The sequence below is a fragment of the Terrapene carolina genome, unplaced genomic scaffold (genome assembly GCF_002925995.2).
Source record: "Terrapene carolina triunguis isolate 2854851 unplaced genomic scaffold, T_m_triunguis-2.0 Scaffold238, whole genome shotgun sequence".
NCBI lineage: Eukaryota > Metazoa > Chordata > Testudines > Emydidae > Terrapene > Terrapene triunguis.
The window spans coordinates 9,536,703-9,553,363 of NW_020664589.1; the positions used below are offsets into that span (position 1 = coordinate 9,536,703).

The 16,661-nt window shown below is 47.3% G+C and overlaps 1 protein-coding gene across 1 annotated transcript; it reads left to right on the forward strand.

Moving 5' to 3' along the window:
- The first annotated feature begins 7,218 nt into the window (after positions 1–7,218).
- Positions 7,219–15,721, forward strand: BARHL1 (BarH like homeobox 1). Its single transcript, XM_024210424.2, has 3 exons — positions 7,219–7,678; positions 12,071–12,293; positions 15,427–15,721. The coding sequence occupies exons 1-3, from the start codon at positions 7,219–7,221 to the stop codon at positions 15,719–15,721; spliced, it is 978 nt and encodes a 325-aa protein (XP_024066192.1).
- Positions 15,722–16,661: the final 940 nt, after the last annotated feature.

Here is a 16,661-nt window from a genome sequence, read left to right on the forward strand (position 1 = left end):
TGTTTTATGAACAGAAATGCCTCAGGAATATGGGTTTTAACAGCAGCTATGCTTGTGTTGTATAAAATCACTGGACAACAAGCCTATCATAAGGACCAGATCCTGCAAAGGTGTTGGGTGCCCCCAACTCCTGCTTCAGTCAATGGGAGTTGGAGGACACGCAGCTCCTCACAGGATCAGGCTCTAAAAGCTGTAATAAGGCACTCATTAACTAAAGGATTTAGGCCCAGATCCTCAAAGGTAACTCCATGTGAGCTAGGCACCAAAATACCTTTGAGGGCTGTAGTACCTAGAACACACAGATTTTCATTTCTTGATCAGTAGTCCAACACCACCGCAGACGAGTAGTGTCCCAAAGTTGCTGCTGGCTGCATGGTGGCATGCTGTGAAAGGAGTTGATGGGGCTCGTTCCACTTGCTCCTGGACAAGTGTGTACATCACAAAAGAACCTGCACATTTGACACTGGAGATCCAACCTCACACGCTATATGCAGACAAAACTCCTGATGAAATCAGTGAGCATCTGGTGTGTGCAAGGAATGCAATATTGACCTCCTGACATTATTAAAAGAAAGACCAATGAGCAAATGGGCCATGGACACTGAACTACTGGACTTCCTCTCCCCTAGAATGGGGTCCTTTGCTCAGGTTTGAGACAGGTTCTAAGCGCCTGGAGGATAATAGCGTTATAAGGAATAGCCAGCATGGATTTGTCAAGAACAAATCATGCCAAACCAACTTAATTTCCTCTTTGAAAAAATTACTGGACCTATTTATGATAGGGAGGAAGCCGTAAAAGTGTTATAGCTTGATTTTAGTAAGGCTTTTGACGCAGTCCCACATGACAAACTGGGGAAATGTGGTCTAGATAAAATTAATATAAGGTGGGTGCACAACTGGTTGAAAGCTCAAACTGGACGCATAGTTATCAATGGTTTGCTGTCAAACTGGGAGGACAGATCGAGGGTGGTCACACAGGGGTAAGTCCTGGTACTATTCGCTATTTTCAGTCATGACTTGGATACTGGAGTGGAGAGGATGCTTATAAAATTTGCAGATGACGCCAAGCTGGGAGGGGCTACACGCACTTTAGAGGACAGGATTCAAATGCAAAATTGAATATGCATCAACCATGTGATGCAGCTGCGAAAAAGACTAATATCATTCTGGGGTCTATTTACAGGAGTGTCATATGTCAGACATGAGAGGTAATTGTCCTGCTTTACACGGCACTGGTGAGGGCTCTGCTGGAGAACTGTGTCCCATTCTGGGGAATCACACTTTAGGGAAGACATGGACAAACTGAGAAAGTCCAGAGGAGAGCAATTAACATGATAAAATATCTAGAAAATTGATCTATGAGGAAAGATTAAAAAAAACCTGGGCATGTTTAGTCTTGATGATTTCTCAAGGTCCCTTCCAGCCCTACATGTCTATGATTCTACGATTCTATGTTGGTGGAGCAATGGGAAAGCTTGCATTGCTTCTACTGCACAGGTTGTTGCTGTGGCTACGGATAAATAGGGATCCTCTGTTTCCAGTGCAATTAATCTAACACAGGCCAAGGGAACTTAAATATAATAAATACAGCGTGTGGTCAAAGCACAGGCCTAGGAGAATACTGACTGGGGTTCTAGTCCTGGATTTTCCACTAACTAGCAGTGAGACCTAGAACAAATCATCTGGGACCCAGGCCTGCGAAATGCTGAGTAATCTCAACATCTACTGATGTCAATGGGAAATGAAGGCAGTCCAGTAAGAGGTGCTCAGTACTTCATGCGATTACATGCTTAACTACCCTTCTATATGGCAAATCTAACTGAAGTCCACCTAACTCACAAAGGGAGGGTTGAGTACCACACTCATTGCTTGGAACGGGCTTTGAGATCCTCAGATGGAAGAGGAATAAGAAGGGCAAAGTATATCATATTATATTATCTTTATTATATTATTCTTCCGTCTAGTGTTCAGTTCTTCTAAATCTATTTCACAGCATTGGCTCCCCCAGTGCCAGATTCAGCTAGAAGGTAGAGCCAGTGAAAAGTCTAGATCCTACAAAAACGTAAGCACATGCCTACACTGTTTAGTTTCATTGAAGTCAAAACTCTAATTAATTAATACTTAATTGAAGTCAATAGGACTACTCACATAGGCAAAGCTAGGCATGTGTTCAAATCTTTGGGAGACTAAATCTGACATAACATAACATAACATTAATTCTTTATGTATATTAATGCATTAATTATATGTATGTATTTATTAATGAGGTAGCACCCAGCAAATCGAGCAATGGAGCAGGACCCCATTGTGATTGGTACTGTACAAACACACAACCAAAAGCCAGTCCCTGCCCCACAGAACTGATTTACAGGCAGTACCATTTACCATAAGTGACTGGTTAGTAGAAGGTTAAAGGAAGAGGTTCCAAACCCAGACAGAAATCTAATCCCTCCTTTCAAAACCTTAGACACAACCTGCTCCAAGGAGCTTAAAATCAACTCTCCTCATTCCAATGAGACTGCAGAATATTCGTTTTCCTAGTGTACTGTTTAAAAACTCTGAAAAGGATGAACATAAATCTACATGTAGTCATTTCCTCCCAAAAAATAATGAAATGTAGATGACAGATTATGATGGACTTTGAAAGCCTCCGAGCTTGCATAACCTGGGAACTTTACCAAAGCAGTTTAACGTTGGTATTTTACCAGTAAATACAACGTGACAACTTGAGGCTCCAATTTCACAACTTTCCCTATAATTAATTTCCTCCCCCCCCCCCGCCCTAAACTGAGCATTAATATTTTTGTATTAATTAATGGTATGTTGTTGTTGTTGTTGTTGTTATTAGCAACATTAGATGTAGAGCCCTTGGGGAACTGCTTTGTAATGTGCCCTGTCACATCTGAAAAGACAATTACCTACTGCATTGTCCTGACAGCTAACCTGAAGCAAAAACAAATCTGCCTCCGAAAGGCTGTTGGGTTTGGGCTGCTGGGGAGAGCTCCCGGAGCCCGAGCTATTCTGTCTAAGGGGGAATTGAGCGACTGGAAAATAATCAGAGGAAAGTGAAAATGTTTCCAGCCACTCTGGAGGCTGCGTGGTTTAGCTAAAGAATTAAGCCAGGAGGCGATTAGGATGTTTCTGATCAACCCGATCCAGTGAACGTGGTCACTAAATCAAAATAAATCTGTTTAACCCGATTCTGTCTGGGGGAGGCTAAAGTCCTGGCTACTTATTGGGCCTGGATACCAGTGCCGTGGGAGAGAGACACTAGCACAGCTAATCATGGGCGACTACCCAGTAATGCAAAGAGCTTTTATGAGCCACCTCTGTCTATTTCACCCGGTTTTAAAATACACAAAACTGCCTCTTCGCTTGGACCCCATTGTTCTTATTTAGTTAGATAGTTAGTTATACCTTTTAAAATCCTGTCTCCTCGGGGCAGGTGGAACCCGGCGGAGACTTTCCCAAACTTGTGCCCTGCGCCGTGTTAAAAAGGGCAACCGCCTCAAACCCACCTTTAGAGCCGCCAGGGAGAAAGCGGTGGGGTCGGGGCTCTGATGAGGAGCTGAGTTCTGCTGGGAGAGGCCCTGCACATTCCCAAACTTGTATCAACGCTAAACTCCCCCGGCAGAGAGATTTTTGCAATGATCCAAGGGGTTGGGATGGAGCCAGACGCCTGATAGTCAACTGGAGTCTTTTCCTGGACTTCCCTGGACTTCGGATCAGCCCCATGAATCTAGCGGCGGTTCAAAAAGGCAATTTCAGATGTACAGTTAGAACTGAAACGTGTCAAATGAAGCCCTAACCCCGCCACACACACCTTTGTAAGGACTTTGGGCCGAGTGACTGCAACGTGGCCTGGCTCTGGTTAAAACGGTGCAAAGGCAGGAAGATGCTAATGGAATGATCTGCCACTTAAAACAAGGCTCTTTATGGGCTTGGCGCAGAGAGCACTGGCACCTTTCTGTTAAAAACGAGGGGGAAAGGAATTAATCCGATTAACAGCAAGATTTCCTTAACTAACTTCAAGAGAGGGCTTTCGTTCCCCCCAGGCTGCTGTGCTGAGCCTGGCTGGGAGGGAGGAAACTGGGGAGGGGGGAAAAACAATAATAAAAGAGAACATGTATGTCTCTAAAATCCTGGCGCTTGTTGGCAGAGGAATCTCGATTTCCAGGTGGAGGCTGAAGGCAGCGGTTAGCCAGCCCCAAAGCTGAACTCCATATGCAAACAGTTTGAAATAGCAGCCGGGGGAAAGAAGGGTACAGTTACCTCCTCTCGGGAGCTGGCGTAAGGTGCCTGGGTTTTAGCTGACCGTTTCATAGCATGAGTCAATTTCAGAGGTGGCAGGGATGGGCAGCATTAGGGCTGTGCTTACTACTAACCCGGGTCAGGGGGGATCAGGGCTGAGCATCGCTGAAGCGACGTTAAACAGCACCGTTAAAAGGGGTAAGGCCTCCCTGCAGGGGAAGGATGCGCTAAGAATCGTCCCTAGATTTTTTTGTTTGCTTGCTTTGGTTTTGTTCTTGAAAGCGGAGGAGAAGGACAATCTTTAGCCTGGAAATGGGGAGAGCGTGTGCTGGGGGGAGGACTAGGCTCAAAGTCCGACCCAGGACTCCAGGGGCAAGTCCTGGAAGTGCTGGCAGGGTCTGCCCCTCTGTGACAGCTGGCAGCCGCGTTCGGGCCTCTCTGGGGACAAGGCGCAACTTCTGCAGTCCCGAAGCTCGGTGCATTGCCCGCTTCCAAGCTGCTGGCCAAGGGGATCTTTGGAAGAGGGACAAGGGGATGGAAGGGGCGAAAGGCGAAGAGGAGGAAAATAAATAAAAAATGAGAGGGGGGAAAAAGATTTTTAGAAATAACAAAACTTTGTACAGACAGATCCACGCAGTTCCCTGCCATTGTGGCGAGGGGCTGCTCATAACTCAGTGTAACATACAAGGCTGGGGCAAAAGACCCGTCAGAAACGACAAAACCTACTACATATAAGTACCTGGATGAACGGACAGCCAGCCAGCTTTGTCTACAAACCTTTGAAGGGTGTATACCTGTAAAGGGGCTTGGAAGCTCTCCCAGTTGCATTGCCAGGGAGTAACTTGAATTAATTACAAACTCCGTTCCGATTGGTATCCTTAGCCCCTTAAACTAGAGACAGCGATTTACAAATCTTCGGAAATCTGGAGATTTTTTTTTTTAAAGAGCTCCAAAATCTAAGAAAAAAATCGTTCGTTTCTCTTGGGGAAATAGGAAGGGAAGTGGTTCCAGAAAAGGGGTGGAGGGAACCCCCTCAGAGTTCTCACCTAAATGTAACCCCCCCACATCCATTTATTTCATCTGCATTTCTGGAAGTTTGAGAGGCTGAGATACAGCAGCTTCGCCTCCCCTGAACGGAAAACTCGGGCGAGGAAAGAGTGAGCGCTGGTTAGCGCTCCGACGTGGAGATCATTTCAACCAGAAATGGGGCCCCAGTCCCTCGTGGGGTTTTGTGGAAGGGTTGAGACGGGCCGGAAAAGCCAATCCAGCCAAATTCTTTAGCATGGACCGTGAGGAGAACCACACACGCGCGATTCTATCGATTGTTACATTTACTCCATAGTAGGATAAACCTGCCTTTGTATGTTATTTCTTCCTACCTGGTGGATCGGATAAGTGTCTCATTAAAAGCTAGATAATCCTGATCTGGATCTGTTTCCTACTTTATTATTATTTCCTCTGTCTGCGCTGTAGCTCTATCTACCGCCCTTTGCTCGATTTACGGGTCTATTATCGTTCCGGCGTTATTTCTAACTTTTCAACCTTTAGCGCTATCTTACTTAAAAAAAAACCCACCATCAAAAGCAAATAAACATTTCGCTAGACAGAGCCCGGCAACGGAGCAAGACTTTTTAAATAAAAAAAAGAACGAAAATCGGTTTGAAGGAAAGAGGGTCTGATAAATCTACACATAAAACCACTAAAACATTCAAACTTCGTCCTTGTTCAAAGCCATTTAAATGGGAAGAGGGGGGGTTCTTACTACTCCTGTCGTCTTCAGCATTTAGAGCCCCTTTAAATCCTTCGTCCGCGGGTTTTTGTTTTTAAACATGCAGAAAAACTTTCTCAGCGTGAGGGGAACTAATGATTCAGCTAATTGTGGGAAAAGCAAAAGTTAAAAAACCCCACAACCCCCTCCACACACACATCAACCCAGGCCTACCGCCTATTGGTAATAACCCCATTAAGAGCTTCATCAGTGGTGTAATGAAAGCAAACAGGGTGGAAATTGCCTGTAAACAGTTGGATCTGGGCTGTAATTAATTCAGTGTCTCTTTTAATCAAACTGAAAGGAGATCAGGTTCCTTAGTCGGTGTGTGACATCACCCAAAAAGCACCCCAGCCAATGAGGAGGGCGGATGCTCAGACACGTGGCCCTGGCACCTTAAAAAAGAAGAAGAAGAAGAAACCCAAAGTTAAGTGACACGAGTTCGTTTTTTTAAAGGGGAACGTGTCACCAGCGGAGCCGGCGGGTCGAGCCTGCCGGTGCCTCTGTCCAAGGTGCTGAAACCGAGCCGCGCTCAGACCGCCCCGTCCGTCTCCAGGAGGGCGACCCAACCGCTTCGACACCATGGGTGCAGCCGCTCCCAGCCGCTCAGCCAGGCGCTTTCAGAGGTGCTGAAATCTCCATCCAGCCTTGCGTCGTTGGACCAGCCTGATTATTGATCTCCCAAGCAGGATCCGGCCGAGGTGCTGGCAGGGTACCCCCCTCCCTCCTTAACACCCACCTCCCCTTCCCCCCACATTGATTTTTGAATCATTAACTAGTTACGGCGCTGAAAATCCCCTTGGATCGATTTCCCCCCCTCCCCCTCCAACCTGCGGGCGCTGGAGTTCAGAACTGATAATGTATTGGGGGAGGGGGGGTGGAGTTAGGATTAAATCGGGGGGGGGGGGTCCCCCAAGCAAACTTTGACTTTTTAATCCTTTTTCTCTTTCTGCCTGTCTCTGTCTGTCTGTCTCTCCCCTGAACGCAGCTGGCTGGGATGCTGAAGCAGAAGGGCTGAGCCTTGGATTTAATGCACCGCGCCCCCGGGAATTGTTGGTCAACTGGCCCCCTGGATCCCAGGCTGAACTTTGCCTTGTCCCAGCCCCACCCTCCCCCGCCAGGTCCGGACTGCCGGCCCATGTCCGCCTGAAAGGTGCCGGGTGTGAGCGAACGGCTGGGGCTGGGGGACGAGCCTGGCCATGGAAGGCTCCAACGGATTTGGGATCGACTCCATCCTGTCCCACCGAGCGGGGAGCCCGGCGGTGCCCAAAGGAGACCCTCTGATGGGGGAGTGCAGGTCCCCCCTGGAACTAAGCCCCGGCTCGGAAGTCAGCAGCGGGTGCCCGTCTCCCCACTCGCCGGGGAAGGAATGCCTGGAGACGGTGGCCCCCAGGCAAGGGGTGGCCGTGGGCTTGGAATCTCACCTCCAGCCGGGGCAGGGCTCGGCTCCTTCCCAATCCAGAACAGTGACCTCGTCTTTCCTAATCAGGGACATCCTAGCCGATTGCAAGCCCCTGGCAGCCTGCGCGCCTTACTCTAGCACCAATGCACAGAGCGGCCCGGAGCCGGCGGGGCGAATCCCCGCCAAACCCGGGGAGGACTTTCGAGAGAAAATGGACAAAAGTAGCAGCAACGCCTCGTCGGACTCGGAGTACAAAGGTAAGAACCGAGGGGAGGCGAGAGCCCCAGCTACTGACCAGCTGCCCCCAGCGCTGCCACATGCTTGGCTTTCAAAACATCCCTCCAGCCTTTCTTTCCACTCCTTGCTCTGCTGTGAAGGCATTTTAAAGAGCTTCACATTTCCTGCACTCCCCCTTCCCATCCAAGAAAGCGCTTGCCCTCTGTCTCTGGGAAAAGAATCGGGGCGCGGGGGAGATGAGATCTGGTTCCCTGTTATTTCTTGCGGGGGTGAATCTCGATTTGCTAGTGATCCAGTAGGTTGTGTCTGGGTGGATTCTTTACACCTGCGACAGTCCAGAAATCAGGGATAAATAATGAAAACTTCACAAAGCTTGAGTTTAAAACAATCAGGCGGAACTTTAATTAGTGGGGTGAGGATGGGGATTTATAGCGTCGGATTGAGGAATATTAAAATCACTTGGGGAGAAAAAAAATACAAATGAACCCGCTCCTTAGATTAAACCCGCAGAATTTCCTTGCCCCGTCAAGATCTGAATAATTATGAATCACACGAGCGGTATATACCCAAGGACTCCATTTATATATTTTATTTTAGCAATTTCATTCTGTATTTTCAGAGGGTAATTGGCTAGTACATCGCGCATAGAGAATTAACCTTTAGACTCTTGGAATTTTGCTTTCCAACTACTTCCAGATTAAAAGAGCCCGAAAGAAATGGTTGCCCCGCCGTTTAGATGTATCCGTTCGTTTTTAATCATCCAGGGGAGCTGTGCGTTTTTTTAAAATAACGGCATTATTTAAATAACCATGAAAAGAGAAAGAGATTCTTCTAATCCTTAGTGAAAAACACTAGCAGGAGCCTGGGATTTTAACTTCACGCTATTGAGAGGGACATTCTATAACCCCTGTGGGTTTTTTTTCCCCCGTATGTGTCTGATTGTGGTGTGTCCTTGCAAGTGTATTCGGTCTCTCGCACTTTCTTTTAAAACTTTTAAACGCGGAAATATTACAAATAGCTCGTTCTAACCTCTGCACAACGTCCACAAGGGATCAACTCATTTCAAAGCGGCCGTTTGAAGTCTGCGCCGCTCGGATTGCCATAATGCACACTGGCACATCAGGCAGAATAAGATTTCTGCGGCAGCCATTCCTAATTTCCGCATATTGTATTTATGGGTGACTGAAAGAAAGAAAGAAAAAGGGAGGTGTTAAAAATAGGCCTGAATTTCCTTAGAAGTGGAGAACTTTGATCTTCTTTGCTTGGCTGCTTCTTTATTTGTATCTTTCTTAATAATGTTTTACCCATTGACCTTACCATTTTAATTCTAATTCATCCCCATCCTCTATTTTACATCAGATAAAAAAAACCAACAGCAACAACTAAACATTAAATTCATTCCTGGAGAAGGAAGGGAAATGTGCCTCTTTAAAAATATATTTTAGGCAGAAAACTATTTACCAAGCCGATTTTGGAAACTTTTTGAATATGCCCAAATGAAGCTGTGTTTTATAGTCTCATTCCTCGCACAATAAGCCGAAGCGAAATGTATCTGGCTGGGAAGGAACAGAAATTGATTCCAGTCTTTTGAAGGAAGGTGATCAGATGGAAGTCGACATTACAGGTTTTTTTTCCTTTATTTGTAAATCCTGTCTCTCTTTTCAAAACTGCCAAGCTGCGAAAGAAACTAGGTAGAAAAATAAGTGCACTCTTGTAACTCCTCTAAAGCAGTAAATATGAACTAGAGAGAGAGATTTGATCCTCAACAGGACATTTTTCAAACCAATGTTTACCACGAAATATTTCTTATCAAAGCCAGGCTGCCTGCAAGTGGGAGCTGGCAAATTGCATTTCATAGTAAGCGATTAAATAATATATAATAATTAACAATAATAATAATAATTAATAAAAGGCAACCCGCACTAACCAGCCATTCCTCAGTGCAAGGCGAAGTCCGCAGTCAAGGCCGGCTTTCCCCTTCCCTACCAGGAGAAACTCGTAGCGTGTTCACATTCGAATAAAGTAAAGCTGGACGGAAATACATGTAATGCATCAAATGGTAACAAGCAACTAGTTGTTTAATTGTTTAAAAATATAAGGCCCGGTGCCAAAGATAGGGGCCCCTTACTCCGTTTTTAAGTCAGTCTTTCCCATGGATTTAAATAAGCCCGAATAAGGACTGAGGGCTCTATTATGCCATAGCTTTACAGGCAGAGTTTACCGACTTCCATGGGAGATTTTTGTTTAAAAAGTGCAGGCACACTTTGCTCCTTAGGGTTTCAGGATTGAGCCCAGATGAAAAACAAACGCTTCCCATGAGTTTCTATGTAGCCAAACTGTAAGCTTTTTAAAGTGAGGTGGAAAAACCCCCTGATACGTATAAGAAAAACGCCCTTAATAACCGAGCGAGCTTTTCAAAGAAAAAGCTGTTAAGGAAGGTGTTTTATTTTACCTTCCGCACCTCATCTAAATAATGGGCTAAACATTTTTTGGAGCTGTGTTGACTAGTCGTAGAGGAAATCAGAGAGACTGTTTTGTATTCAGTTGGACTGACATCCAAAGGGAAGTTCAGTGGCTAAACAGGGCTTTCTGGGAAGCCGGGAGAACAATCGATTCCAAACTGTCGTTTTTCTCTCTCTCTTTTTACCAATTAAACATTATTAAAGTTTGGACTTCGAAAAAAGTTAAGTGTTTGGCTCAGATCCTGCCCCCCAAATTCCAATGGACGTCTAGGGAAATCCAGCTACATCTGCAATAACTTTAATGACCTATCAAATAATCCCCAAAGTTTCTCCCCGATCGCTTCACCCTGAGACCTGAAATAAACATCGTGAAGATTCCATTGAAAGGGTGTTTTCCAAACTATCATCTTTGCAGAAGTCACAGGCTACTGGTTCCACAGCCCATATTTTATTTTATTTTATTTTTGGAGGGGGCGAAGATGGGGGGGGTGTTTGTTTCGCCAATAAATGAAACAGAAACTCATGTTTAAGAGCTATTCAGTGGGTTTGGTCTCTATCTGGTCTGCTAGATTCTGGATTTCTGGTTGAAGGGTTTCGTTCCCTGGTGGCTCAATTAACCGGATTATTGTCTTCCTACAGAGAGAAATCAACTCGCATTCAACTACAGCCCTGTCACTTCTAAAACCTTTCACAATGAAATTTACCATAAACCCCTGTAAAAACCTAATGCAGCCAATTTATATAAACTGAAGCTTTTTGTTACATAATCTCTTTAAGGAGGGGGGGGAAAAACCAGAGCTTTTCTTGCTTAGATTTTCCAATCTAGTACAGATGTTTTCTGGTGTAAATCATTCTTTCTAGCCATCAGCGTCTCTGTAATATATTGATCTGCTTGTGTGTATATTATAGAAACAGAGACTTTCCTGCATTAATGAACCATCAAGAAAACATCTCATTAGGCATTTTAAAAGTTAAATCATCGCAAAAGCATGGCCTCACAGCACCACTTCTCAAATATTTCCTTCTACCCCTTTAAGAATTCCATTTGTCTTATGTCTGTGCGCCATCTGCCCTATTCAGATACATATGCATTTCTTTACAGTATATTAACAATAATTTGTCAGTGAAAAGTGGCTCTTTTTAAGCACTACATGAATTAAAAAGTAGGCAGTGCTAACAAGCCCCACACTAACAAAGAATCTGCAGCGCCTCAACTTTATGGTCAGCCAATCCAGGTTCCCTCCCACACTTGATTTTTCCTGTACAAAAATAAACCAATCCATCATTGCAATAACATTGGTTGGATTGACTGGGGTAAATCTAGAGGGGATGGGGAAACTCCGTTGTCAGACAGGACAGCGGAGGAGGAAATGTAAAGGAACTCAATCAAAGAGAATTATTTTTTTTTAAATTAGGATTTCTACTAAAAGACAAAATACGGGTCAATCCGGGATGTATCTATCTATCTATATAAGCCTTTCCCCAGGATTTTTCTCTCTCTCTCTCTCTCTATTTGAACTGCATCTCTGGTATTCAAACGAAACAGGTGCCATTGGTTACTATTCTCATATCCGGTCATGCCCAGCATTTGCTCTTATTTTTCCAACTTCTTCTGCATTACCTTCCTTCCGAGCGCCATGACATTCGAATCCCATCACCAACCTCCCCGAGCCAAACTGCAGCAGTGATCCCAGAACACCAGGGCCTAGGAGAAAAGGCAAAAACTCAGGGCAGACTCGCCCGCTTGCATTTGCAAAACACTGTGTGTGTGTGTGTGTGTGTGTGTGTGTGTGTGTGTGTGTGTGTGTGTGTGTGTGTGTGTGTGTGTGTGTGATTTCTTTCTCTGCCTGAGCCTCTCTGCTCCTGCTGGTGCAAGGAAGCAACCCAGAGCCGCTTTGTGTCCCCTCTCCTTCTGTCCTGACACGACGTGCATTCTTTCTCCCCCTCTAGTGAAAGAAGAAGGGGACCGAGAAATCTCCAGCTCCAGGGACAGCCCCCCGGTGAGGCTGAAAAAGCCCCGCAAAGCTCGCACCGCCTTCACCGATCACCAGCTGGCGCAGCTGGAGCGGAGCTTCGAGAGGCAGAAATACCTGAGCGTGCAGGACAGGATGGAGCTGGCGGCCTCCCTCAACCTCACTGACACCCAAGTGAAAACGTGGTACCAGAACAGAAGGTAAAGGCAACACCGTGCAAATCTCCCGGATTCCCCCGCCCGCCCGCCCGCCCAGGGGAGTTCTGGGGGCCCACAGCATCTCCCGCAGAGATGCACCAGGGCTTTCCCAAACCCACCCACTAGGAAGTGGCTTGGAAGAGAGTCCCGGAAAGCCGCCAGGTTTCCCAGCGCATCCGAAGGGGAAGTTTTGAAAGGCTGGGGATGTGGGGGGGGCACACCGTTAGCTGGGGTGCCAGGCCCCGGCCTAGGGCAGCTAAGGCAGCGGTGCTGAGCCAGGCGCAGAGGCTGCAGCGCGGTGTTAGTGGGGAAAGGTAAAAGGATGGGTTTGCATGCAGGCTGCAAAGGCCAGGCCCGAGGGGGTGGGCGGGGGAAAGCGACCCGCTGCTTGCCGCGGAGTGGCAGTGAACAGCGGAGATTTGCGGACGCCTCCCCTTTGGCAGGTTTAAAAATAGCACCCACAGAAGACAGGCAGACCCTTATCTTTCAAACCAAACCTCTCCGAGCGAGAGCCAAGGAAATCCACCCGTGTACCGACCAGCAGCCTGGCTGGGCGCCAAGGAAAGGGGGCTGGGGGTTGGCCTGGACCGAATCTGACCCAGGTGCAGTCAGACAAGCTTCCTGGGTCACTTCGCTACTCAAGGACTCTGCTCCCGAAAGGTAGCCCCAGGGTAACCCTGCATGAGCCCCCCCCCCTTGATTTCAAGGGGTCTCCAAAGCAGCCCAGGATCGGGCCCGACCCAGCAGTAGGAGGCAGGTTGGCCATCCAAGCTTGGAAGCCGCTCCTAGGACGGACTCCTCATAAAATCACAATGAAAAATGCGAGCCCCGGAAGCCCTGGCCCCAAATACCAGCCGGGTGAATACATAGGTGGGGGTGCAATGGCTCTGCGTGAAAGCAGAACCCCCCCTCCCCCGCCCGGATAATGAGGATGAAGATGAGCCGCCCAGCCCGGGGCACCCGGGGCTGGAAAGCCAGAGAGCCCCTGAGCAACTTTCACACCAGGCGACGCCGCGGTATAGGGAAGCAACACGTGCCTTCCTAGTCTCCTTGTGATAGTTACTTGCTTAAAAAACAAAACACCAACAGCAATTGCCTCCTGTGCGCCCCCCCTCCCCGTGCTCCCCTTGTGGGTCCTGTTCCCAGCCCCCCATTCAGGCAGCCAAAGAATCCCCCCGCAAACAACCGGCCAGGAAAAAGGAAGAAACGCACTTTTCGATCAACACAACAGCACAACACATCGGCCCATGAATAATAAATCCCGGGCATCAATAATTAACGCCCGTTACAGTAATTACACAATTATTATTATGATGAATAATTGAAGGATGGAAATAAGTCTAGCGCATCAGCGACAAAACTGCCAAAGACGCTAGACGTTTGATGCGCTCGGCTGATCCAGCGCCGCCCGCCCCGGCGGGCGCGTCCCGGCCTCCGACCCCTGCCCTGGCCATGGCTTGGAGCATAAGCGTCATGGCCACACAACCAGCAGCAAACACGCCTGGGTTTCAGCATGAGCCGCTGCCTAGTCAAAGTGCGTCCCGCCTTCACCCTTGCGTCGCGTGTTCCTTGGAGGGGCTGCTCTTTTCTTACCTTCAAAGGACCATCCTAAAGTCTCCCAACTAGCCAACTGTTTCCCACCCCCAGAGAGAAAGCGATGTGGGTATTTCTCAGGGCAGTTTTGATCAGTGCTTTAATATTGCCATTTAGAAATCGATCACAACATTTGTTTTTTATATTTGGGGGGGGGGGGAAACAAGAACAAATCTTGTGGGAGTTTATTTTCCCCGTTTAGGGTTATTTATTTGGTTTCAATTAAACTCCTAATGCTGCTATAAACATTTTAGGTGCTATGTGTCTCTCCAGATTTCCAAAAGACTTTGCACGAATTCAATCTTCTTTCTAGCTTCACCTGAAATCTGAACTTTTTAAACACAGCTTCAATTTGTGTTTAATTTAAGTGATTTTCAGGTGCTCGTGTGAACGTTTTAATAACACAGCGCCCTGATTAGAAACCAACAAGAATCCAAATATCAGAGTGCAGATAATGCCGAACTATTCAGGAGTGTGTATAATTCTATTTTAGCATGTGATCATCATATATGCTAACATCCGATAGATAGATAGATAGATAGATAGATAGATAGACCATCACCAGCCTGAGCTGGCAAATTAGAGACGGATGTTTCCAATCACTATAGATCAGCGTATGTGCAGTGACATGTTATCTTGTGTTGTGATCACATATTATTATTACACACGCAATATAGCAGAGAGTATGTCGGATACCAGTTGCCTGAATATATTTTTCCAGCTAAGGCAAATGGTATCAGACATACTATCTGATTCATTATATAACTTGTGAGTAACTAATAAAATAATTATTATATATAATGGTGCGCCTGATGAAGTGGGCATTCACCCACGAAAACTTATGCTCCAATACTTCTGTTAGTCTATAAGGTGCCACAGAACTCTTTGTCGCTTAATAAAAAATAAAATAATAATAATAATAATACCTATCTCATGATCACAAGATGTGATAAAATATACACATGCGCGTACTGCATAGTTCGCATGACACTGCTAACATACTATTCTAATATAGCACCCTGGGCTTGCATAAATAGAGGGCAATTAATACTCTTGTCAATTTCCCTTTCCCCCACACTTCACGTTAATATTCGCAAAGTTAACGTCCAGAGAGCCCACCCTCGTTCCTGGCCGCTGGGAAAAGAAATAGCTGCGGGAAGGGGATTTGGGTTCTGGAAACAATCGTCAAATCAAGGCTTGTGTTGTCCTGCGGTTCAGCACAGGCGTGTGAGTGTGTGTTTGTGTGTGAGGGATTCCACAGCTTTCACCCAAACTATATCAAGGGTGCGCGCTGCAACTCTCCCGCACCTGTGACTGCAGGAGGGGCTGCGTGGGTCTCCAGGGGCTTGGCTGCTCCTGAGAGAACCGGGGCTGGGGAGTTGCTCAGGTTTCTTGCCCGTGGTGGAAGGCCAGCGGTTTGGCCACTTCTGCTCAGCCGGAGGAGCGCGGGTGCACCCCCGGCTCTGCACCAGGCCCGCAGGGCTGTGTTTTCTGTACAATGTTGGCTCTCTCCTGACCCGCGTATCTTGGCTTCCCTCCCCAGGACCAAGTGGAAGAGGCAGACAGCGGTGGGACTGGAGCTACTGGCAGAAGCTGGGAATTATTCGGCCCTCCAGCGAATGTTCCCATCTCCCTATTTCTACCCGCAGAGCTTGGTCTCCAACCTGGATCCGGGAGCGGCCCTCTATCTGTACCGGGGCCCCAGCGCCCCTCCCCCGGCTTTGCAGAGACCTTTGGTACCCAGGATCCTCATTCACGGACTGCAGGGGGGTAGCGAGCCGCCCCCACCTTTGCCCCCCCTGGCAGGCGTCCTTCCGCGAGCGGCTCAGCCGCGGTGAAGCGCCGACTCCGCAGCAAAGTCCGCTGCCAAGGAAGCCAAGAGGCCCCCTCTGCTCCCTTGCGTAGACCGCCCTGACCATCAGAAACTGTACACCGAGCGGGGGGGAGAGGCGGGGCAGATCCTTGGCACTTCAACACCCGCCTAGCCACCACACAAAACCATCGTTCACCCTAAAGGAGCAAGAGAAACTTGGAAAGGAAAAACACATCAAACGAAAACCTCGCGCGCTCTCATCTTGCGCTAAAATCTTGCGCGCTCTCGCGCTCATTTTGCGCTAAAATCCTGCGCGCGCGCTCTTTCGATGCGGTTAGTGGTCAGCGCTACCTAACCGGGAAGGGGGTGAGAGATCGCCTTCCTAGCAATGGAGAAAGGGAACCCAACAAACAACAATTCAAACTTCATGTTCAAACTGGGGGAGGAGGACCGGGGATGTGGGTGGACTGGACAGGCGATGAGGAAACACACAAATAGACGAGTCTTTGTGATCGCCCAGACACAGAGACTATTAGCTCACTTCTATATTGCAGAATATCTTCCTCCTTAAAAACATAGAGGGGCAGAATTAAACCGCTCCGCGGTGTATAACACCCCCCCACACACACACAGTTGTTTCGGCCTTTTAAAAAATCTTTTTGCCCATTGAGGCCCTTTTTCCCCCCCCCCCCCCCTTTCTAGCACTAAAGTTTGCCACACACACAAAGGCGACTTCGGGTCAGAGAATACACAAAGATCGAATAAATAAGGGATCTCCACAAGTTGCAGAATTCAGAAACGTTCCTCTTTCAGACGGAGTTAGTTTGAAGAGAGGAACTGAATTAATCTAAGCCATTAAAAAAAAAAGACGCATTACATTTTAAAGGATCAATTACAAAACGAGGTTTATGCCTGAGGATTCTGTGTGCCAGGGACACAGTTAAAAATATCCCAGGTTTTGTTTC

What these genes read in the sequence shown, in the direction of transcription:
- BARHL1 (XM_024210424.2), top strand. Translation starts at nt 7,219, where the DNA reads ATGGAAGGCTCCAACGGATTTGGGATCGACTCCATCCTGTCCCACCGA. An exon ending in GTCGGACTCGGAGTACAAAG is followed by an intron (nt 7,679 to 12,070) that starts GTAAGAACCGAG and finishes CTCCCCCTCTAG; the next exon opens with TGAAAGAAGAAGGGGACCGA. An exon ending in ACGTGGTACCAGAACAGAAG is followed by an intron (nt 12,294 to 15,426) that starts GTAAAGGCAACA and finishes TTCCCTCCCCAG; the next exon opens with GACCAAGTGGAAGAGGCAGA.